The 26761-nt window shown below is 35.5% G+C and overlaps 1 protein-coding gene across 1 annotated transcript in view; it reads left to right on the plus strand.

Annotated features, from left to right (window-relative positions):
* The window catches only part of LOC150109677 (apoptosis-inducing factor 3-like), a 197884-nt gene extending 173795 nt beyond the window's left edge, over positions 1-24089 (plus strand). The window contains exons 8-9 of the mRNA XM_090402950.1: positions 14281-14367; positions 23904-24089. Coding sequence (XP_090259076.1) covers positions 14281-14367; positions 23904-24089 — 273 coding nt within the window. The remainder of the gene's footprint in view (positions 1-14280; positions 14368-23903) is intronic.
* The last annotated feature ends 2672 nt before the right edge of the window (positions 24090-26761 follow it).

The raw sequence follows: 26761 nt of genomic DNA on the forward strand, positions 1-26761 counted from the left end.
ATTAGTGAATTAATTTACCTAGTTATGTGTGTGTATACACACACAGACATGCATAAAGTGTGTGTGTGTGTACACATTGTGAATATATATGTATATATTCACTGATGCTAGTGAATCTGTTTCAGAAAAAGGAAAACTATTAAACATACAAAGTTTTCATATTTTAATATGAAACTTTGAAATATTTCAGCTTGATCAGGGATGCAATTTACCATATGTTATTTGAAATTTTTATAATTTTATTTTTTTAAAAAATTAAAATGCAATGGCTAGTTGTGTTATAAGCATTTAATTATCTTTTGTGTTTGAGCAGGCTTCCAAAAATGATATTTAAATTTTGTTAAATTTTTTAAATCAAGTACAATTTATAATGGCATTTTTATATTGTAAATATTTATCTTGAAAAAGGAAAATTGCAAACTTTTTTATGTATTTTATATTAAAACACCATCTATATATCTTTATTAAGGAAATAATTAGATAATTTCATTAAAAAACAAATACTGCTTATTGCTAGCTGATCACGAAATTCTCTTAATGTAATTTTTTTTGTCCTAATTAATTGCAGTAAATGGATACCCCATGTACTCATAATTTATATAATCTGTTCCTTGCAAAAAAAATAAAAAAATAAAGGATACTATTACTATTTATAACAAGCTATTAATATTGTAAGAAGTGGATTTATTAATATCCTTGGACATAAAATATTAGTGAAAATGAATACAGTTGACAGATTAGTTTCATTAGTCTATAGCTGATAGTTTCTTCATGGGTCTAACTATGTACATTATATAATTGTTGGACGCATGGACCGAAAGTACAGAAATTCAAAAAGTATGAATGAGAGTGAAAGTTTGAAGTGGGAGTTGAGAGTTCAGAAAATTAGATAGTATGAATGATAGAGAGAGAATGTGAGATTCAAAAGTTGAATTGGGTGTTGAATGAGGCAATAGATGAAATGGATGTAGAATTAAGAAAATTTCAGGTGAAAACGATTAAAACAAATCAAGTAGGTACAAAAGAGTTAACAAAAGATGAGTGAGTGGCGTTATATGGCGACTCTATTAAAGATGTGCTGGATGAGAGGATGCACAAGGTATGTTTTTCAGGTGGTAAAATGAGTAGAGTGATGAGGCATTAGATATGAGGAGGGAGCGAGCAAAGAAGTTGATGGTTTTAATAGGTACGAATGACTTGAGAGAGGACAAAGAGCACGTCAGAATGGATATTAGGAGGCTGCTTAGATGGATAAAAGAGAATAGTGTGACAGGAAGGGTAGTAAATGTGTTGCCTAGGTATGATTGTGGTGAGATGAGGCAGAGAGCAAGGATTATGAATGATATGTTGGCTGAAATGTGTGAGGAGAGCGGAGTACAATTTGCTAATGTGTGGAATGAGTTTGAAGGATGAAGTGAACTGTATGTGAGCGATGGACTGCATTTGAGCAGTTATGGTGCGAGTCACTTGGAGAGACTGTTGATAGAAGGTATGGAAAAGAGTACAGAGAATGAATCAGATTAAGTGGGAAGTGATGCAGAAGAGCAGGAGAGTACGACAGGAGAGATTGAAGAGGTGGTTATGAATGAAGAAGTAAGTGACATGAGTATGGAAAATGAGAAATTGGGTGTGCAAGATGAACAGGAAAACGGCGAGGCTGAAGAGGGAAATGCAGGATGGACAGTGGTACACAGTGTGAGAAAGGTGGATGCTCCATGAGGATGTGTAGACAAGAAAGGAATGGGATGACCTGGTATCAAGAGGAAACAGTTGGAATTGAAGAGGGTTCTAAAATGCATAAGCAGAAAGGGAAATGGCCCCAGTTGAGCATGGAGAGATCGCATTGAATGAGTGGTATCAGTGGAACTAGCTGTAGATCCAGTAATGAGCTGTTGTGTTTATATACAAATGCTAGAAGTATAAGAAACAAGGCAGATGAAATGGTTGCACTAATTGAGTCTGTTCACCCAAGAATTCTTGGAATAAGTGAGACATGGTTAAATGAGGACGACATCCTGATAGGAATAGAGATGGAAGGATATGTGTTTCGTGAGGATAGAAGGGGGTAAAAAAGGGAGGGGGAGTGCTATTGATGATAAGAGAAAGAGTTACCGCATATAAAAAATCGCATAAAAAAGACCCAACTTAAGCTGAAAAATTAGGGATACGTTCCATAATTTTCTGAAACCGCATAAAACCAATCCTTTCTTTTAGAGTTACATGGTGATCAGCATTCATTTTAAAAATTTATGGAATATACAACCGCGTTAAAAACCTTTTTTATTATCCCGACGTTTCAATCTTCACATCAAGATCATCTGGAGCATACATCAATATACAAGACAAGCTGAGTTACATTATTAACTGTAAGCTAAAGAAACAATGATTTGATCACGTTATTCTACTGGCATGACCTCTAGTGAAAAAAAAAAAAAAAATTATAAATTACATCAAGCTAATTTCTATTTACGATGACAGAAATAAACATTCTTTCAGATGGTTTTCTTTCAGAAACAATGATGTCCTATTTTTAGTATCACAATTCTTATTTTTGCTTTTAAGATACTGGATTTTCTACAGTCCTGTTTATATTCGTTCTTAGTGAGGAACATTCCGTGGGTCAATTATATACCTTCCATGACTAAGTTTAACACACGTAAACCACAGTAGTAGGTTTTTTTATTACGTAAATATTTCGTCCTAAGGTAACTTAGGACATCATCAGTACAGTAAGGCAATACTAGGAATGACAAAAGAAAGGGTGCGCATGTAAAAGGAATCCAAATTGCGTGCTGTGGCCTGAACTTAAATTAAATTAAATTGAAATAAATTAATTAAATTAAAATTAATTACAGTTAAGTTATTATTTTACACAATTTTGTATGACAATTTCCCATACTTTAGGGATGGCAAGAACATCGTTGTGGTTTAGATTTGGTTTGTGGAGTAGGGCTTCAGCACTTTCTTTATATAAACGTTCATATTTATATGAAGATCTGTGTAGAAGTTTTGTATTTTTCCAATGGATCTTGTGGTTTGGGTTTTCAACTCCGTGTTGAGCAAGGCCTGATTTATGTGGTTTGATGAGGCGGATATGGTCTTGATGTTCCGAAATGTTTTTAAAAACTGATCTGCCTGTCTGTCCAAAATAAGAGAGTTTACAGGAGCATGGAACCTCGTATACACCAGGTAGTAGCATAGGTGAAAGTTTGTCTTTAGGCGAGGGTAACAAGTTTTGGATCTGGTTGATGGTAGGTGGCAACAAGATTGTATTTCTTCATAATTTTCGAGAGCTATTCAGAGATGCCTTTGATATAAGGTATGGGAATCCTATGGGATTGTTCTTGTCTAGGTTGAAGTGCGGAGAAATTGCTGATGATTTTTTTGAGTTGATTTGAGATTGTAACCATTTAGAGTGGCTGTGTTTTTGATTATTTCCAATTCTTGTTTTAGAGAATCCTCGGAGGAGCATAATCTGTGTGCTCTGGTTACCAATGATTTAATGATGCCAAATTTTTGAGAGGGATGATGAGCTGAAGTATTGTGAATGTAGCACCCTGAAAATGTTGGTTTGCGATAGACAGAGGTGGAGATGGAGCCGTCTTCTTTTCTTTGGATATGTAAATCCAGATAGGGGATGCCTTGTGGGGATTCTCTTTCTAATGTAAATCGGATGCGTGGATGAAGAAAGTTGATTTTTTCTAAAAACTGAAGTAGCTCTTGTTCGGAATGTCTCCAGACTGTGAAGATATCGACATATCGAAGTCAGAGTTTTGGTTTTTGAATGCGAGGATTTTTTCTTCTAGATGTTCTATAAACAGATCTGCCAAGTTGGGTGACAAGGAGACCCCATTGCTGTTACCTCCTATTGCTTGTGGGTCACTTCACATGGAAAGTAACCAGAAGTGATAACAAATTTGAATAGTTCAACAATGTCCGATGGAAATTTTTGATTTAATAGGTCTACAGTTTCTTTATGGGGGATATTGGTGAAGAGAGAGACGATGTCGAAACTAATTAACATGTCTGTTGTCAGCAGTTTAATGTCTTTTATTTTGGTGTGAAAATCTGTGGAATTTTTTATTGAAGAGGTTGAATGGCCTATGGGGAAGGAGCAGGTTTGATAAAAAAAAAAAAAAAGTTTGATAACTTGTAAGTCGGGCTGCTAATTGAATCAAGGACAGGTCTGAGTGGGATGTTGTTTTTGTGAAGCTTGGGTGAACCGTATATTCTCAGAGGTCTAGCATGGTATGTTTTGAGTTTTTTTGACTTTCTTTATCTAACGACGTTGTTTCATCGAACAGCTTGTTCAGTTTCTTCAGCTGTCTTTTTGTGGGATCATAGTCCAGTTTTGCATAAGTATTTCGGTCTCGGAGTAGTACATTCATTTTTCAGTCATATGAAACAGTATCAAGAACCACTGTAGTATTTCCTTTGTCTGCTCTGGTGATGATTGTTTTTATTATTTTTTAAGGAGGTAAGAGCTTTCAATTCTGATGGGGAAATGTTTAAAGCTGAAGTTTGGCATCAAAAATTGTTTTTGCTATTTCAAAACGAAATTTGTTGGCTTCAATACTGGGGAGGTGCTTGATGTTTCTTTCAATGTTGTGTATGAAATCTAGATATGGGAGTCGTTTAGGGGGAATGGCAAACTTATGGCCTCTTGCTAGAACATTTAATTCATCTTCTGTTAGTGGGTGGTTGGATAAGTTTACCACCCATTTTTCGGTCAGTAATTTATTGATATTTTTCTTAGATCAATTTAACTGGTTCAAGTATTCTTTCTGTAGGTTAATAATGCTTTTATCAAAAAAAGCTTTGATCCCTGAGTTTTTTTGAGACACTAATAATCACTTGTAGCAATTCTTGATTTAGTGTGTTTGACAAATCTGCTTCTAGTTCTATAATTTTTAAATTATTTGTTGCCATTTTATGTTTGGCATCTCGTAACTGATTGAAAAGTAGTCAATAGCTTGCTTTTTGATAGATTTTATGGGCTCTTGGTGATTTAATAATTTCCTTTAGCTTAGCAAACATTGGAATAAGTTTATCATGTCTGCACTTTTTTAAAAAAGAGATACGGGCACGTGGCTTACCCTGTTTCAGTTGAAGTTTGCATAGTAAGTCCGTCTTCTGTGCTGTCATTTCCCTGTGTAGGAATAAGACTTGATTATACAGCGAAACCTGTGGAGAATTCATGACTAAGTTTAAATACACATGTAAACCACAGTAGTTGGTTTTTTTATTACATAAATATTTAGGACATCATCAGTACAGTAAGGCAATACTAGGAATGAAATGACAAAAGAAAGGGCACGTACGTACAAAGGAATCCAAATTGCGTGCAGTGGCGTATTGCGGCCTGAACTTAAATTAAATTAAATTGAACTATTTTGGACAGACAGGCAGATCATTTCGGAACATCAAGAATATATCCACTGCATCAAACCGCATAAATCGGGCCTTGCTCAACACGGAGTTGAAAACCCAAACCACAAGATTCATTGGAAAAAGACAAAACTTCTACACAGATCTTCATATAAATATGAACGTTTATATAAAGAAAGTGCTGAAGCCCTACTCCACAGACCAAAACTAAACCGCAATGATGTTCTTGCCATCCCTGAAGTATGGGAAATTGTCATAAAAAATTGTGTAAAATTTTTACAGAATTTTTTTTGACATCATCAGTACATTGTAATACTAAAATGGTTATAGTTTTATTGTAGTCAGTACTGTAGTTTTACTGTAGATTATAGTAAAACTATAACCATTCCCTACATTAAAGGAACATCAGACAAAATAAACAGAGTACTACAAAAAATACAACCTCAAAGCCATCTTTAAACCTCCTGCAAAATTAAAAAGCTTACTCAACTCATCCAAAGACCCACTCCTTCCACTAGCCCACCCTGGAGTATACCGGATTTATTGTACTTGCAACATACCATATATAGGAGAAACAGGTCACACAATTCCTATCAGACAAAAAGAACATAAACGACACATTAAATATAATAATTATGAAGAAGCAGGCCTTTCTGATCATGCCTTATCTTACACAGAATTGACTGGAAAAGCACTAGCTGTCTACATCGTATGGTATGAACAGAAATTTAAGGAAGCATGTGAGATTATCATCAACCATTCCAATCTGAACAATAATTATGGTCTAAAAATCCCAAACATATGGAAAGTATATATTCGACCCACGGAACGTTCCTCACTAAGAACAACTATAAACAGGACTGTAGAAAATCCAGTATCTTAAAAGCAAAAATAAGAATTTTAATACTAAAAATAGGACATCATTGTTTTTGAAAGAAATCATCTGAAAGAATGTTTATTTCTGTCATCGTAAATAGAATTTAGCTTGATGTAATTTATAATTTTTTTTTTTTTTCACTAGAGGTCATGCCAGTAGAATAACATGTGATCAAATCATTGTTTCTTTAGCTTACAGTTAATAATGTAACTCAGCTTGTCTTAACAAGCTGAGTTACAGCTTGTTAAGACAAGCTGAGTTATTGTATATTGATGTATGCTCCAGATGATGATCTTGATGTGAAGATCGAAATGTCGGGATAATAAAAAAGGTTTTTAACACGGTTGTAAATTCCATAAATTTTTTAAATGAATGCATAAAACCAAAGCAATGAATTAAAATAAACCTAAAATCGCACAAAAAAGTTTATAAAAATTCAGAAAAATAAGAATGCCTAAGTTTATTTTAAAGCTTTATTCATTTAATTTTATTGAAAAGTAACAATTTTTTCATCAGAATTATTGTCGCTATTAGACAATATTCGGCAACATTTGTGAACTGGTGCGAAATCACTTTCATCACCAGAAGAGAAGTCAGCACATCCAGGTCTGTATGGTAAAAGCAATGATTCTTCACAAACAGAATTAACTTCACCCTTGTTCTGTGCTGATTTTTTTTTTCTGACAACGTAATTAGTGATTAAACTTTGCGATGATGATTTCACTAATTTTTTATACAGCTCTCGATATCCAGAAATACAGTTACTCAGCTCATGTTGGAATTTAAAGACTCGTTCAGAATTTGTGTCCTTAACAAGAAAATGATTTTCCAATTTATTGCACAGTTCAAGACCTTCTTGAATTATATTTGCAGTGAGGGGGACAGGTTTTTCTTCCACTTCACTATCGTTTTCTGGATCTTCAACGATATCTGAAGTTAATCGATATCCAATAATATCATCGTCACTTAAGGCATTATCCAGAAGCAATTCATCTACATCATTCTGGCTAATTGTATCAAAACCTTCTCTGCCGGTTTCATGTGCCAAAGTAATGATTTCAGTTGATAATGTAGATGTTTGAATGGTTGCACTTTTGCAACACATCCAGGCCAAGCTGCTTTCAAGCAGGCATTTAAAGTTTATGGTTCTTCTTTCAGCAATAGCAGATGCAACTTGATTAAAGCAGTCCATAATAGAAAATTTTTCCAAACGTCAGTTACTGTTAATGATTCCTTTTCTAGTTTATCCAATATAAATTGAAAAGTTTGCTTAACAATATTTTTTAAAAGCAGCAATTATTCCTTGATCTAATGGCTGAATAATGCTTGTTGTATTGGGTGGAAAAAAACACTACCTGCACATTTGGATGTTCTAATGCAGATGACTTGGTGCATTGTCAACAATTACATTGTCAACAATGAACACTTTATAGGAGTATTTCATCCTAGAGGAGTCAGTTTTAATGCTAGAGTGATTAAACTGAGTACTCTAGATGTCAGTAAAGCTTTGGGACTGGATGATATTTCACCACGAGTTTTTAGAGAATGTGCTAGGGAACTGACAGTGCCTTTAACCTGGCTTTTCAATGAAAGTCTGGCTGCGGGAAATGTGCCCAGGGAATGGAAGGAAGGTAAGATAATGCCATTGCATAAGGGTGATAACAGACTGAAAGTGTCTAATTATAGGCCAGTTTGTGTGTCATCAGTAGTTGTTAAGATCTTGGAGAAAGTAGTGAGGGACCATATACACCATTGGGCAGATGAGGGTAATGTTATCTGTGAGAGTCAACATGGATTTGTGAAAGGGCACTCTTGTTTTAGCAATATGCTAGCCTTTTATGATAAAGTTACAAGAACATTACATGAGGGAAAGGCATATACTGCAATTTTCTTAGACTTAGCGAAGGCATTTGACAGGGTGCCACATAAGCTGATATTTAAGTTGCAGCACATGGGTCTGGATGTCAGATTGGTCAACTGGATTCAGGATTGGCTATCTGATAGGTATCAGAGAGTTGTGTATGGTGGAGCAGTTTCAAGGAGGCAGAGGGTTACAAGTGGGGGTCCCATAGGGCTCAGTACCAGGACCTATATTGTTTAACCTCTATATCAGTGAAATTGCCAGTGGATTGCAAGGGGATATTCAGTTGTTTGCGGATGATGTGAAGCAGGGAAGGATTACTAGTAATAGTGCAGATGTGGTAGCCCTGCAAGAGGATTTGAATAAGCTAGATAGATGGGCAAATGAATGGGGGTGTCAGTTTAATGCAGCAAAATGTAATTTTTGAGGTTTGGGAAACATTGATGGAATGCTGCATACTCTATGGGAGGAGTTATATTGAAGGAAGTAGGGGAGACAAGAGATCTGGGGTTGATGATTGATAGAAACCTGAAGTTTAGGGGACATATTGCAAAGGTGGTGAAGGTAACACAGAGGATTGCTGCAATTATGAGAAGGACACTGACCTGCAGAGATAAGAGGGTTATCATTTCGTTGTATAAGTCTGTGATCAGACCACACTTGGACTATTGTTCTCAGATTTGGTCTCGAGGATTTGAAGGGGATAAATTAACTGTGGAAAGGATACAAAGACTAATGACAAAGATGGTTTCAGGACTGTATGATTTTGGTTATGAGGATCGGCTGAGGGAATGTGGACTGCAGAGTTTGGTGGATAGAAGAAGGAGAGGTGATATGATTGAGACTTTTAAACTGTTGAGAGGTGGTTACAGGGTTGACACTGGGGATTTCTTTCGCTTGGTTGAACAGCGGGAAGGAGTGATGACAAGAGGCCATCCCTGGAAGTTACGAAAGGAAACTGTGAGCAAGAGGGGTGAGGAGTGGTTTCTTTGCATGGAGGGTGGTTGAATCGTGGAATGCATTGAATGATGGAGTGGTGAGAGTGAGAACGGTCAGTGAGTCTTTTTAGGAATGGTATGATAGACTTTGTGTTTCTTAGGTGGGGGACCTCCCCTCAATGAGTCTTGGCAGACTTTATGTTCTTAGGAAGGACCTCCCAATGAGTCTTTTGACTCCATGGAGGCCTGAGTAATAATAATAAAACTTTAAAGTTGAGAGTTTTTGTTTCATATATGTTTCCACTTCTGGTACATAGCAATTATTGACCCATTCAGTAAATAAAGCGGTTGTTACTCAGGCCTTTGTATTAGCCATCCAATGTACCAGTAGCTGTTTTAGATCTTTGCCTTTTAGAGCTTGTGATGTTAGAGATCAGTTTACTAGGAAGGGTTTCAACATTTTATTCCCTGATGCATTGCTAGAATGTAACAATGTTACTCGACTTTGCTTGCTTTTTTCTCAGACTTGGGATGCAAGTTCAACTAGGCATTTTATTCCAAAACATTCCTGTTTCATCAGTGTTAAACTTGATTAGGACAATATCCACCATCTTCAATAATTTTGGCTAACTTCTCTTGAAAAACTTTGGCTGCTTCTTCATCTGCTGCAACCTCGCCTGTAATCTTCACGTTATGAAGTGCATTCCTTTTTAAAAACCCGGTTAGCCATCCTTTACTATCCGAAAAGTCTTTATCGGCCTGGGAAGTGGAAGTAGATGGCTCGAATTGCTTCATCCATTCATAAAACCGAAGAGCTTTTTGTTTAATTAAATAACTACTTATAGGAATTCTTCTTTGAGTTAATTCTTCAATCCAAATTACGAGCACTTGTTTCATTTTTTCTAAGAAAGCATCTCTTTTGTATGATGATAATTTGGCACTTAGTTTTGTGCCAGAAATGACAGATTTTCTTCTTGCAACTTTATTATTTTTAATTGCCCTTATATTAGATTTGCCTAAATTAAAATGTTTACCAATCACCATAGATCCTTTTGCTAAGTGAACTAAAATCTCAATTTTCATGTCCAAAGAAATTGTTTTTCTTTGGTGCTTTTTTCCCTCCATTGGGCCAAATTAAATCTTTAAAATAAAAATTAGAAAAATTTAGACTTACGATAATGAAAAGACAAACACTTACTCGCATGTAAAATTAAACTTCACACACATTAATAATAGAAAAAACTCGCGTACAAAGATTATTTAATAGTATAATTTTTTTCTGTGTGTCACAGGCATCTTCAGTACATATTAAGCTCAAATTAAACAATAACTGACAATTATAAAAAAAAAACACCACCTAATTAGCTGGTGTAAGATAACTAAAGAGGTCAATAAATTTCCTTTAAAAAAAAAAAAAATAAATAAATAAATAAAAATACAATAAAAAGTTAGGAAAGATTAGCTGATTTGGAAAGTACTATCTCCCATAAAGGGGATAGACGTAAGCCATCGGATCTGTTTAAATTAGGAGAATGAAGTAGAGTTTCACATGTTTCTTTATAAAGGCGTTCCATGAGGAACTGACTTTTGTAAAGAACTCTTGTCTTTCTCCATTGAACTCTATGTCTAGTGAAGATGGCATGTTCTGCATGTCCAGACTTTTCAGGTTTAAAGTATTCAATATAAGATTGGTGTCGAATTACTTCTGATACCACGATAAATTCCAAATGGTTAGTGGAAGAATAGTGCAGAACTGAAGTTAATACATATTTTATATGTATTAACTTTCTATAACCCGTGAAGCAACATCAGTTAACTCCGTCGGATATATTTTGACCTTAGCTGAGGTGTTATGTCAATTAATGGTCGGATGTTAGATGTACTGAAGTACTTTCCCCTCAAATTAATAAGTGTTATGTTGTTCTATTAAGTGTTAGCTGACTGAGAGTGTAGTCTGTCATAGGATTAGTTATTGTAACATTAAGAAAGTTTAACTTTTAAGAACCATTCTCAACTTGATTGACTGAGCATAAAGAACTGAAAAATGAATGTTTGATAGTTAATGGATTGTAATTATTCTGAATACTTCAGACTGGGCTAATATATTTATGATTTGATTCATCAATTGGGTAGAGAGAACTATGTGAAAGAAATACTAATGCTTTAAGAATTAAGAAATGTCAACATTAGTCATAATCCACAAACCTAATTAAGAAGTTACTAATATCTGAATATGAATTTTTGTAATTTTTCAATTGGATAACCTTTTGCAGATAGTTATACTTGAATGTATAAGTTGTACTATTCCACATTAAATGTTTTCTTTTGTCGAGTTAAACTTTGTGTTTGCCTGATTTTCTTTCATTACACTGCTCATAAATTTAATCGGACCTTTGCTGAAGCCTTAATTGCTATTAATAACCTCGGCCTGAAGATAAAGTAATAATATAAGTATAGTTGATGGTTGATTCCTCTATATTATTTAGACTAATCTGAATTTAGGGTGGCACCGTATAATACAAATTTCTTTATATTCAGATTAGCATCAATCGACAACTAATGAACTAAAATGGAATTTTAAGAGGTAAAGATAAGATTATCAAACCAACAAAAATGGAACAGTCAGTTAGGTAGGATGTACCAACGCTTGGTTGGTGAGGGTAGCTAAAGAGAGGTATGAATAGTAATTAGCTAACGAAGCCAAAAAGAATCCTAAGGAGTTCTTTCAATATGTAGCCAGCAAAAGAAAGAATGATCATGGAAGGATGACATTGATTGGAGAAAATGGTATAATAACAACTGTTGCAGAAGGTGTGGTGGAGATACTTAATGAGCAGTTCATAAAGGTCTTTCAATCTTGTGAATGTGACTTCATGGAGAGATTGAGAATAGTTGATGATGGGGAAGAGAGACTGACTGTAAGTGAGCAAGAGGTGTATGGGGTGTTGAGTAAACTAGATGTAAATGAGGCTGTGGAACTTGATAATATATCACCACGTATTCTGAAGGAATGTGCCAGGAAGTTGATGCCGGCCTTGACATATTTTTTAATACGAGTCTTGCACTCGATCAAGTTCCTAAGGAGTGGAAGGAGGGCAAGATTGTGCCACTTCATTAAAGAGGTGATAGAACTCAAGCATCAAACTATAGGCCTATCTGTGTATCTAGTGTTGTAGTTAAGTTTTTGGAGAAGCTTGTGAGAACTAGGCCCTAAACTTGGGTTGACAACAATGGTATTATCTTTCATGGACAGCATGGATTTACTAAAGGGGGGTCATGTTTTAGTAATCTACTTATTTATTACAATAAGGTGACTGCTTCCATGGACAGAGGAGAAGGATACACAGTAATAAAGACTTTTGATAGATTACCACATGATAAGTTGATAGTCAGATTAGAGTGGATGGGGTTGGATATTAGATTGATGCATTCGATAGGCGACTGGCCATCTGATGGGTATCAACAAGTTTGTTTGGGGGAGCAGTATCCAGGAAAAGGAAAATTACTATTGGTGTGCCTCAGGGGGCTGTTTTATGGCATTGCTGTTTAACTTGTATATTAATGATATTGGTGAAGATTTGAATGGAGATATTCAGTTGTTTGTAGATGATGCAAAGTTCGGATGAACCATGAAGAGTGGAGAGGATGTTGTGGCCTTATAAGACTTGAATAAATTAAGTGATTGGGCATGGGAATGGGGATGTGAGTTCAATGTTGCAAAATGTAAGGTTTTAAAATTTGGAAAACAAAAATGGGATGCAAAATTTATGCTTGGTGAGGATATATTGTTGGAGGTGGAGTAAATAAGAGTCTGGGGATGGTAGTGGATAAGGATCTGAAATTATTTTTTATTATTTATTTATTATTTGTGACATCTCTAAGGAATCTTCAATCCAAGGATTGAAGAATTATCTCCAAGAAATATAGGGGGACACATATAGCCAAAATTGTGAAGACAACACAAAGGCTTTGTGGAATGATGTGGAGGACACTGACTTGTAGGGAGATTCTTGTTCCATTTATAAAGCTTTGATTAAGCCACACATGGACTATTGTGCCCAGATTTGGTCACCTAGTTTTTAGAAGGATGAAGAGATGTTGGAGAGGGTCCAGAGGCGACTGACATAGGTAATTTCTGACCTCTGAAATGTCAAGTATGAGGAAAGATTGAGAAGATGCAACTTGCAGAGCCTGGTGGACAGGATTAGGAAGGGAGATATGATAGAGACCTACAAGTTATTAAGGGGTTGTTATAGGATCAATGCTGGAGAGGTTTTACAGAAAATAGTGGGAGATCAGGGGAGAGCCAGAGGTAATCCCTGGAAGCTGTATAAGGAGTGTGTGAGTAGAGGAGTGAGAAGCAGTTTTTTTCATTCAGAGTTGTCAATGATTGGAATGTCTTGCCTGAGAGTGTGGTGTCTACAGAGAATTTGAGTGTGTTTAAAGCATGGTGGGATGACCTGTGTGTATGATAAAAGGACCTCCAAGATTAGTCTTTGACTTCATGAGGTCTTGGGTAATAATAATAATAATAATAATAAAATGCAAGGCATATAGCTTAAAGTAAAACAAAACAATTAACACTGTAAACATACATAAAGTGAGACAGGTCATAAGCATAGTGTGTATCCTCTCTCTCTCGTAGCATTTTCAGATGATTGTACGCAATTTATAACAACTAAGCATCTGCTATTCTGGATCTAGCCAACCCAGACATTATTAACATCTGAAGTCCATAGAGTCAGAGACTTGTTGTAGGAGTTGCACACTATTGCACACAATGCTCATCCAACCATACCTTAAACTGATTGAATGTGTTCACATTTACAACACACTCAGGAAATGCATTCCACTTACCAAGCATTCTCCATGTAAAGAACCTGCTCCTCACTCCTTTGCTCACACCCTCCTTATACAATTTCTAGTGATGGCCTCTTCTACTCCAGTTCTCTTAAAAATTTTTTCGATGTTAACCTGATAACAACCAGTGACTAGCATATATCTTAATTATATCTCCCCTCCTCCTTCTCCTATTCATGAGGCATTGCAGTTTACATTCTCTGAATCTGTCCTCATACTTCATATTCCAAAGACCACTGACCATTTATTATTAGTTATTATCAGGATCTTTCTTTTATTTTTTATTTGGCATGAATGTTTAGCTTAACCATCACATAAGAGTTAAGGTTATATTAAATAAACTTTTTTTCTTTTAGTCACTAAATGCCAAAGGTGAAGAACTTGCACTGAGAAATGATGATTTTTATAACTCCCGTTCTATTGAACTTATGCTACATACAGAGGCAAGTTTTTTTTTTTTTTTTGTTAATAATGCTTATAATACTTTATTCTTTAAATTGCTAAATAAATATTGCTAATATGATGTAAAACACCATATAATCTTTAGAATAATTCAAGTATAATTTTGTCAAATTGTCTTACTTTTTTGAGAAAACTCATTTACTCTTGGGATCTTCCTAATCACTGATGTATCTGAGTAAGACAAATTGAAGATTTCTTGTATATCTTCTTCATGCATATCAAGAATTTAGGCCTAGCGTGGCCTGTTCCGGCCTTAGAAGTCATCGTTGAATCGTTTAAGAGGATGTCCTGGTTTTCTTTTTCCTAATGGCTTGTTTTGGTAATCTTTCTGTTTTCATTCTTTGAACGTATTCCATCCATTTATGTTTATATTTTTTAATTTTTTCTGTTACTGATTGTTGGTTTAATTCTTTCATAATTTCTTCATTTCTTTTGTGATCAAATAGGGTATACTTTGCAGTTTTTCTCATAAACTTCAAATAAACTGCTGTTATTAATCTTTGTTTGTCTTTTTTTTATTGTCCAGATTTCACTTCCATACAATAAGACTGGTAGGGCTAATGTATTGTGTACTTTTAGTCTGGTTTGTTTTTGAACTAGGTTTGGCTTAAATATAGAGTTAATTACACCTGTTATTTTTAAATATTTTGCAATTTTTACGTTTATATCTTTTTCATTTTCATATGTGATCATTCATCCTAGGTAGTTAAGTGAATTCACCTGTTCTAAGATCTTGTTATCTGTTACTATCTTAGTTCTTGCTGGATCTTGTCCTTTAAAGGCCATAGTTTTTGATTTTTCTGTTGTTATTATCATACATAATCTTTGGCTATCTCATTTAAATCTAAAATAGCTTTCTGTAAGTTATCTTCAGAATTTGTAATTATTATTTGGTCGTCGGAAAAAAGGAGAGTGTTTAAGTTCACAGTAGAAGAAAGTTTAATTCCTTGATGGAAATTTTTATTCCATTTTATTATTATTTCATTTAGGTATATATTAAAAAGAGTTGCTGAGAGGAGACATCCGTGTCCGACCCCTTGGTTTATCTCTTCTCGTATATGATAGCTCATGATTTAATCTTATTTGTATTTGATTATTTTCATATATACTTATGTTAGCTTTTGGGATATTATTTGGTATTTGTCTTTCTTTTAATATGTTAAATGAAATGTTTCTTTTAACTTTGTCAAATGCTTTTTCAAAGTCAATAAATGCAATATGTGTTTCTCAGTTGTATTCTTTTCTCTATTATTAATTTTAGGCAAAAGGCCGGGTCTATACATGATCGTCCTTTTCTAAACCCATTCTGTACTTCTAAAAATAAAGTGTTTGGAATATTTCATTAGTTTGCTATTTAAAATTCTGCTATACATTTTGTAATAGTAATTTAGTATGCTTATACCTCTATAGTTTTTAGTGTCATCTCAATTACCTTTTTTAAAGATAGGAATCACAATTGCTTTTTTCCATTGTATTGGGGGGTTATCAGTTGTATAAATTGTTATACAGTTCTTAACCTAGCCTATCTTCTCTAGGTGATTTTCCATTTCTTGTTTCTTTCAGGCTGAGTTCTAATTCTTCTTTGGTTATTTCCTTTTCATTTTCATTAAGTGTTTGCCAGTTGTCTTTTTTAAAATATTTATCTCTCCACAATTCTGTGTAGAAATTTAGAAATTCTTCTAATTTCAGTTTGGTGTTTAATTTTATGTTTTCTTTAGTATCTGCATTTAGGTGTTTCAAAATCTTATATACATTGGGTCTTATTTTATATAAATCATGTTCTAAATTAGAAATGAATTTGTTCCATGATTCTCAATGTCTTTTTCTGACTTCTCTTTTAGATATGCTATTTCTCGTATATGCTACATTGAAACCAACATATTTCCAGAATATTTCAAAACAGTGCATTTCCATAATTATAACCAGACTTATAACCTCTAGCGGTGTAGTGTGGAATTCATGGACATGTGGAATGAGTTTGATGGACGAAAGGATTTATACAAGATGGATGGCCTGCATTTGAATGGATTTGGTGTGTGGAGACTGGAAAAAGTGTTGCTGAATGAAGTGAAAATGGATGTGCAGAACCAGGGAAACTAGAGCTACCAAGGGGCGGGGAGATATGTGGATATCAATGAGACAGTTGAGTGTAAGAATGTATATAATGTACCCGAGCCAGTACTAAGGACAAAAAATCGGAATGGGATAGTTAGAATATTGCATCAAGATAGGGATGGGACAAACGGATCACTGCATTTCATGTATACTAATGCCAGGAGTATTAGGAACAAGAAGGAAGAATTTTTGGCCTTGGTTGGCTCTTCCTGGCCACAGGTTATTGGCATTAGTGAAACATCACTGACAGAAGATGATATAGTTAGTGGGATAGAATGTGTAGGTTATAGTGTGTTTAGGAGGGACAGAGAGAATAAAATGGTGGGAGGGGTGTTATTGATGATAGCTGATGAACTGCAGCCAAACAGAATTGAAGTTGTATCACAGGATAGTGAAAAGAGCTTGTTTGAGGCTATTTGGTGTGAGATTGAGACTGGCAGACTAAAATATACAGTTGGGTGCTGCTATAGACCAGGTGATAGAATAGATGGTGGAAATAGTATGCATAAACAAATTGATGAAATGAGTGGAAGGAGGGTAATTATTATGGGAGATTTCAACTATGGTAACATTGCTTGGAAGGAGGAGAGGACACATGTGAGGAAGGAAATGGATTTTATTCAATTATTAAGGGATAACTATCTGAGACAGCATGTAATTGAAAATACTAGGGGTGTGAGAGTGCTTGACCTGGTAATAGCATCTGAGAATATGACTGTAATGAATATGACCATGTTGCCACCTATTGGTGAGAGTGATCATAAGGTCTTGACCTGGGAGGTGACTAAAGGTGTGGAATTTTCGATTAAGACAGGGTATATGTGGAATTACCGTGCTGGCAAGTATGACAAGCTTAGGAGATTGCTTGGATCAGTGCCATGGCATGTACAACTGCAAGGGCTGGATGTCGATAGAGCATGGGAAGTGGTCAAGGAGCATTTACTGGAGGTTATGGCTGATTGTATACCTAGGGTCCGAATAGTAAAATAAGTAGGGGTTAAATGGATGAATAACACCATTAAGCTTGAGCTGCAAAAAAAGAAACAACTGTGGAGGGAATTTAAAGAAAGAGGTGACCTGCAGGCACACGAACGGTATAAAGTGCAGGCCAGAATGGTAAAAGAGTGTGGTAATAAAAGCAAAAGCGGATTATGAAAGGAAACTAGCTATGCAAGCTAAAGAGAATCCCAAACAGCTCTTTCAATATGCTGCAAGCAAGGAAAAAAACTGTACATGGCAAAATGATTTTAAGGAATGACAATGGTAAGGAGGTCACTGAATCAGTCAATATAGTGGAGTTACTGAGCGAGCACTTTGCAAATGTATATCATCCAGGTGGTGACATTGAAAAAATGAAGGAACCATTAGTTTATATGGGAATTGTGATGAATGAAGTGGAGGTGAATAGTCTATTACAGAACCTTAATGTGAATACATCTGTGGGATTGGATGGTATACTGGCGCGGGTCTTGCGTGAAGCAGCTAAAGAATTATCAGTGCCCTTGACCATGTTGTTTAATCTGAGTCTCGGGTCTGGTTTAGTCCCGAAGGTGTGGAAAGAGGGGAAAATAGTTCCACTGCATAAAGGAGGTTCCAAGACTACTGTTGTAAATTACCGACCGATTAGCATATCAGGAATCATTGTCAAGGTCGTAGAGAAATTAGTCAAGAAAAGAATACAGGATTGGATTGATGAAAATGAGATACTGTACGGGGAACAGCATGGCTTTGTAAAGGTAGATCATGCCTCAATAACTTGCTCAAGTTTTATAACATGGTGACGGCTGAACTGGATAAGGGTAATGGGTTTACAGTGATACTGCTGGACCTTGCAAAGGCATTTGACAGGATACCACATGGAATTCTAATCCGTAAACTACAACATATGGGAATGGATATAGGGTTGGTGAGGTGGATAGGTTGATGGAGAGATATCAAAGAGTAGGTTATTCAGGAGTAGAGTCCAAAAGATGGCTTGTGACTAGTGGTGTGCCGCAGGGTTCTGTTCTTGGACCACTGCTGTTTAATTTGTTCATTAACGATATAGGGAAGGATCTAAGAGGACCAGTTCATTTGTTCACTGATGATGCAAAGTTGGGTAGGGCAATAGCGAATGCAGAATATGTCAAAATCTTGCAGGACGACTTGAATAGATTGGAGTTCTGGGGTAAGAAGAATGGATGTCAATTTAATGTGACAAAATGTAGGGTTATACATTTTGGGGTGAAAAGATTAGCAGCGATATCGATTTGGAATATCGATAGAGATATCGATTTGGATAAGGCATATGACAAGGTGCTAAGAGAGAAGCTATTCAATACGCTGCAGTTATATGGTGTCAATGGGGTATTATATCAAGCAATACTTAGTCTTTATTTGAGTTGTAAGTCAGCAGTTAGGATTGAAGGAAGTACAGAAAGATGGTTTAATGTTAAATCTGGTGTGAGACAAGGATGTACATTATCCCCTCTGTTATTCATTATCTATATGGATCACATTATGAAGGAAAGTGGTATTAAACCTGATATCAAAATTGGAGATGTTAATGTCAGCTCTTTGCTTTATGCGGATGATGTTATACTTCTAAATAAATCCGCTACAAGTCTGCAAGATTCTCTGACTAAATTGAATAGCTGTTGTAATAGATATGGTATGAAGGTTAGCAATAAAAAGACAAAGACAATGAAAATAGGCAGAATCATTGAAAATGTCAACTGTGTTGTGATTGGTGAATCTGTGGAACAAGTAAAACATTTCAGCTACTTAGGCACAATTTTTACTGAAGATGGTAAATTAAATATAGAAATAGAGAACAGAATCAGCAAAGCTGGTATAGTGGGAAGTCAATTGAATAAATTCATATGGAATAAGAGAGAAATTAGTCGGAACACTAAATTAGCTGTATACAAGACAGTGTTCAAACCAGTTTTAACTTAGGGATCTGAGAGCTTAGTCAGAAGTAAAACACTTGACCAAAGACTAGAGATCGCAGATATGAGAGTCCTGAGAAAGATTAGAGACGTGAACAGATGGCATCAATGGCAATATCATATTAAAAATGAGGATATTAGGAAAGAACTTGACATTGTCAGCATCCAGGAATGCATTAGCAGAGCTAATCTCAGGTGGTATGGTCACTTAAATAGAATGGGAGAGGAAAGATTAGCAAAACAAGTGTTCTCTGCCAGGGCGGCAGGAAAACGACCCTGAGGAAGACCATGATATAGGTGGATTGATACGGTACAAAGTGCCTTAGACTATAGAAATATAAGATCTGATAATGTTGGAGTCTTGACAAGTAACAGACTAATTTGGAGGAAAATTGTAGATAGGAAGTTAGTAATGATGTAATTTTTTCATGTAGTACTGTCATATCCTGTACACGTTTAGGGTACATGGCAGGAATTTGATGATGATGACGATGATGAAGATTAGTAGCCCGTATACCACATTGGTGGAACTGTATTCCAGGAGATTGATGAGGCCAGGGACTTGGGAGTCCCTGGCCTCATCAATTGTGCCCCTTAAATCTCCATATCCACCAAGATTAGAGACACCATTAAGCTTGAGCTGCAAAAAAAGAAACAACTGTGGAGGGAATTTAAAGAAAGAGGTGACCTGCAGGTATACGAACGGTATAAAGTGCAGGCCACGAACGGTATAAAGACACGAACAGTATAAAGTGCAGGCCAGAATGGTAAAAGATCTCCCTATCCACCAAGTCCCTACCAGGGACTTGGTGGATAGGGAGATGAAGTTTAGGGGGCACATTGCAAAAGTAGTGAAATCAGCTCATCAATTTACTTGGTTGTAGAAAAATAAATACCTTGACGAGCAGAGACAAGCAAGTTATTGTACCTCTGTACCGAGCCTTAATAAGACCTCATCTCGACTACTGTGCCCAGATTTGGTCACCTAGGTTCCTTCTTGATGGGGAGGAGGTTGAGATCCAGAGGCGAGTGACTAAGATGATAGCTGGTCTATGGAATGAACCATATGAGAACAGGTTGAAGATTTGTGGGTTCCAGAAACTAGTTGATAGGCAGAAAAGGGGAGATATGATTGAGACATTCAAATTGCTAAAGGGGATTCTGTAGGATTAATTCAGAGGATATTTTTGAGATCAGGACTGGTGGTGGGAGAACTAGGGGACACCTATGGAAGCTGGGCAAGAGTATGGTTAGCAGGGTGTTAGAGCTGGGTTCTTTACTTTTAGAGTGGTAAATGAGTGGAATAAGCTGCCAGAGTCTGTTGTGGGTGCTATGATGGTGAGTGAGTTCAAGGCAAGGTATGATACATTCTGTAAGAATGTCTTATAGTTGTGTGGACTTGATGTTTAGGGCCTCCCTCGATGAGTCTAAGGACTCCTTGGTGTCGCCCGTAATAATAATAATAATACATTTCTGGAAATGCATCGTATTGACTGTAAGACTGAATTGCAAAGTAAGAATTGGAAATGCTATCTTATATTTTCAGCATTCAGAAATTTCAGATAGTAAACCTCTTTGCAAGGTAAGTTTGTATCATATTTTGATATATTGAAGGACTGATTACATTTTAATAACGGAGTCAAAAAACACTAGGAAAAAGGATTTTATATATCTCTATTAAAAACACTAAGGACCTAATTAAATCAGAGCTATCAAGATAAAAACCTAATTTGATTATTTTATCTTTCATAATTATTATCAGTTTTATCTTAATTTTTATCTTAAATTTGATTTTAACAGCAAAACAAGTTCAAATGTTGTAAGCGTAAAACTGAATTCTAATCTTACATTATTATAAGATTTGAATTACTTTCAAATCCTATACTGATGAGGATAAAAGAACGTGTTTGACTTTTCATGTTTCCACAACTAAAAAATCACTCAAGGACAGATTTTCCATCCTAAACATCTTATTTTCTCAAAAATGAAATCATAAATTCTGAAATTGGAATTTTTGATGTTTCTGAGATTTCCACTTCTTATAAGTTTTGAGCTAGCTGTCAGGTTAAGACGTATCCTTTTGTCATCTGTCATTTTGTGAATAGGTTTAAGTTCTTATATCTTACAGAATTGTTTCTAGGTAACTGGTTTTAAACATTTTCTGAAAATGGGATATTTATGAGTGGTTCAGATACTACTAATAGTTTTTATAGCAATGTAGAAGACTATACATCTTTATAACATTATGATTGTAACAAACCAGAATTAGGGCATGAATTGTATGTAACAGCAGTTTTGTGTTGCTACCTTATAGGTTGAGTATTGTTATAACGTTTCTTGTCTTTTATTGTACAACTTTGTATATTTTTTTTTTCAGTCTTTTCTACCTAAACCTCCTTCAATAATAACCTTATTCTATCAATATCCTGCGGCCATTTATGTTGTTACCTTTTCTTCCTTATTATAACTATCCTACTGCTGCGCCATTTATGTTGTCACATCTTCTTATTCACACTTGTTTTAAACCTTTGTTGCTTTATCTCCGTAATACACTATCGGGAAGCACGTGGTACCTCTGAGGGACAATGGAATTTCCTCGAGATCGAGGCAGTATCAGAGTGTCTAAGATTTACCTCTCGTAAAACACCAAGAAATTTATTTGTTTCGCTGCGCCACTTAGCGCTATTAGATTATTAAACATTAACAACCAAGAGGTAATCTCAGGACAGTACTTAATGATACCTATTAACTCTGCAGACGTGGCCAAAATATGCTCTTTTAATATCTGTTTTAATATCCCGCATAGGTTCGCATTAATATTTTATAAGCGGTGCATCGGATTCCAGAAATTACAGAAACTCTTTGTTAGAATCAAAAGCAAGGTTTATTATACTCAAAAGTTGATACACATAATAACACTAAATCAAATCCCATTTTAAGGGAGTTTCAGACAAGGTATATAAAATTCAAACACTACTATTACACTTATAAAATATTATACAGTAGCTTCCTAAATTAAGAATTATATTAACCTTCGCTAATGCATTAATCATGTACGATTATCACAATCAATCTAAGACTCCGTAGCTCTGTCAGACTACACAAGATAACATTCATATCTTTCACAATCTCTTAATATTATGCCAATTCTTTACTCTAAACATATCCTTGATTTCATTCAATATAATGGCGAACTTCAACACAACGACAGATAATAAACATAAATACAATATCCTTCTAAAGTCCTAGCAATACAACCTTATCCTATATCATTAATGTTCCCTTGTATAACATATTAACGTGGCACAAATCTTTCATTCATATTCAGTGAAACACAAAGTCTACTTATCTTCCTTTATGGCTCTTTATGGCATCACAAGTTCACAGGAAACTGGCCTTCTGTGGACAGCCTGACTTTTCCGCGGAGATACTGTCGCCGAAACCTGCGACTGCCGGTACCGGGCACTGGCACCCTTCCTCGCCACGAGGGGAGAACCACAGCAGAGATCCAGGAGAAAAAAAGCCCTGCTACAGGATCGCATGACCCTTATATTACCCTCCTTTTTCTCGGCGCTTCTTGCCCCTTTCGATGTCCAGCGAACTACTACGTCATGGCGTCCATTGTCTCCGCCGCTAATCGCACATACTCTGACGTCATTGTTTACTTGGGTGATCCGCTCTCTCACGTTACAACTCCATAACCTTTGGACTTTACTTCCCCCCCAACTGTTGAATATGTGCTTACATTCATAATCTTTTACACAGGTTAATTTCTAAAGCTCTGGTAATGTTTTACATTTTCAATACTAAATTAACCACGTTCGCGAATGGCACACAATACATACTTATTTAACCTTTCATTACAGAACATGCTTGATATATATATATATATATATACATATTACTTATTTTAAACTTAGAGGCAATTTATTGTATTTATCTCATTCTTTTGTTTGGAAAAGCATGTTAGACTGTAATAAGATAGGAGTTCATAAAATTCCACTCTATCACAATCTAACAGTATCACTCATATTGGTCTTTATATAAAGATGAGAACGCAAATAATATAATTAAAATAATTTCTTACTACTTACTGTGTAGCAAGAAAAAGGAAGAATGCATTGAAGAGAATAACCATAGTGAATGCAGATATTAAAAAATTATCAGATGCACTAGAAATAGCTGGTTAATACATAATATTGGATTTATTGGACCATGGTTTTGATAAACATTTATACATAATCGTCGACTAGTTTAGCCAGCTGTGTCTGTCTGGCTTTATCAAGACGAGAAAGGTTATACTAATATTAAATGCAAACACAAAAGAATGCAGTAACGACTTAAAAGACAGTTAAACAAATTGGAGAGTACATGTAACATCAAACGCATATGAAGGCTTAGTCATTGTTATTAAGTCGTGTTTTATAATTTTTTGAGTAATTTAATTCTGCTAAACTTAATGAATTTAATAGGTATTTCCAATGTCTATAGAAACAACCTCACAACAGCCTCTGATGACACAGTATGTATCATCCATCATAATACCCTATGCAGGCTCAGTCTTCACCAAAATAGCAAGAATTATGAAGCCTTTTAACATCAGAGTTGTTTTTAAACCTACCATAACTAACTACAAGACAGTGATTAAGATCCCCTAAGGATAGCGTCGCTTTCTACAAATATGCAGGTGTTTACAGCATACCATGTACATGTGGACTGAACTTACATCGGCCAAACTTCACGAAGCCTAGAAATCCGAAAGAAGGAACGTGTCGGAGATGTCAATAATAATAGAGCAGACACCTCAGGATTAGCACATTATTTCCCAACTTCAAACCATTCAATAGATTGGGACAATAGCTCCATGCCTTATATCGAAGAGGATTACAGATGTAGAACCTTTAAAGAAGCTGCAGTAGTCCTATGGACAGGAAATGACCTCAATGGAAACCAGGGAATAATTTCAAAAGACATTTGGAAATACCTATTGAATTCATTAAGTTTAGCAGAATTAAATTGCACAACAAATTATAAAACACAACTTAATAACAATGACTAAGCCTTCATGCTTTATGCATTTGATGTTACACGTGCTCTCCAATTTGTTTAACTGTCTTAAGTCATTACTGCATTCTTTTGTTTTTGCATTTAATATTAGTATAACCTTTCTCATCTTGATAAAACCAGACAGACACAGCTGGCGAAACTAGTTGACAATTATGTATTAATTTCAGTGAAAAAGGACCGAATAATAAATATCGTTATGAAATAGCTGATTGTTGAATTTTCAATTTAGTAAGGTATGCATTCCAGACAAACCCATTAACTCTGGATATTGAAGAGGAACAGGATGAAAGAATAGAGATAGATGAATTAGAAGTATTAAATTTATTGAAAGAGCTTGATTATAACACAGAGGGATTATTTAAGATATTGATATGGGTAATGTTGGTTTCTGAGTTGTTGAGACATTTCAAAGATCTGGCAGCAGGTAATCAAAATGAAAACCAGCCCACGGAATTAAACATATGAGGCCAGATTGAGGGAAATGTGGTCTTCAAAGTTTCAAGTGAGATTTTGCATCTTAAAGAAAGTGGAGGATAAAACTTAGATTGGAACATAGGAATCAGTGTGGTTAGGAAGCATTTCAGGTGCAGGTTCTTGTATGATACATATATGGAATTGGCTACAATTAGGTGTTGAGTGTCTTCAATGAATGTATTCAAGGGAGAGATAGGTAGGTATTTGGGGATTGAATGACTAAACGGGCCCTCCCCTCAGATAATATTCTGCCGAAGTGAAATTGAAATGTTCAGGTAACAGTACTTAGCTATACATGTGCCTGAGTGTGCAGAGAGAGAGAGAGAAAGACAGAAGCATGAGAGAGAAAGAAAGTATAGTCATAAAGGAAGCAACTTAGTGGACAGGAGTGGCCATTCTTGGCTATTGGCAGATTTCAAAGGATGAGTTTCCTAGATGTACATCAGTTTTGTGCAGCAAAATTTATTCAGTTTGAGGTAATTCTTGAAAGCAGAGGCATATTCAAGGAATTATTATTAATATTAAGAGAGACTCATCGAGAAGAGGCCGTATACTACAATCACCAGCTATCATACTCATTCTTGAATTCATTCACACTGTCTGCATACACAACATCCAGTGGCAATTCATTCTAGTTATGCACCACCCTGTGAGAGAGAAATCTAGCCTTCATCCCATTCTTAAAGGCATTCATTCTTGGCTTCCAAGGAAGCTGAAAATGAATGCCTCTCTTCTCTTGTCCTTTCCCACCCTCCATAAAATGAAAATTTCCATAAACTAAAATCCTGAATGACCCTTTCAAAATTTGTAAGTTTCAATCATATTACCCCTCTTTCTCCTGTTTGCTAGTGTCTGCAGTCTACAAATTCTCAATGTCTTCATAATCAGTATTCCACAATTCTGATATCATTTTTAACATTCTCTTTTGCACTCTCTCTACTGTATCAGAATTACAATGAAACCAGTAGACCAGACCTGAGTGCAATAGTTCAAGTGAGGTTTCATTGAGGCCTTATAAAGAGGCAATTCTGCAGTCTACAAATTCTCAATGTCTTCATAATCAGTATTCCACAATCCTGATATCATTTTTAACATTCTCTTTTGCGCTCTCTCTACTGTATCAGAATTACAATGAAACCAGTAGACCAGACCTGAGCACAATAGTTCAAGTGAGGTTTCATTGAGGCCTTGTAAAGAGGCAAAATGGCCTCTTTATAAGAGGCCTTCAACTTGCTATCTACTTACACTCCAAGATCCCTAGCCTGATCAGCTTCTTATAGCAAACTCTCACCAATATAATACAACATTGGATATCTAATCAGGCCAAAGTGCTTGACTTTGCATTTACTGACATTGAACTGACATCCATTTTTCCATGCCCAAAATTCCAGCCTCTTCAAATCATTCTGCAAGTACCGCATGTCAGCAGCATTCCTGATTACCCTACCTATTTTTCCATCATCAGCTAATAACTGTATGTTGCCTGTCAAATCCTTCCCAGTATCATTAATGTACAGATTGAATAACAGTGGACCAAGAACCGATCCTTGTGATACACCACTAGTTCCTTAAATCTTGCAGACTCACATCCCCTGTATTCCACTTTTTGATATCTGTCAGTTAGCCATCCTCTTATCTACACTAATATTTTATAATCCAAACTCATATTCTCCAATTTATGCAGTCTTCCATGTTGTATTCTGTTAAAAGCCTTATCAAAATCCAAAAGTATCATAGTGTATCCATTTCACTTGTCTAGCTCAATGGTAACATTATTATAGAATCTGAG

This window comes from Typopeltis vanoorti, chromosome 2 (genome assembly GCF_054136105.1).
Source record: "Typopeltis vanoorti isolate ZY-2024b chromosome 2, IOZ_Tvanoo_1.0, whole genome shotgun sequence".
NCBI classification, from domain to species: Eukaryota; Metazoa; Arthropoda; class Arachnida; order Uropygi; family Thelyphonidae; genus Typopeltis; species Typopeltis vanoorti.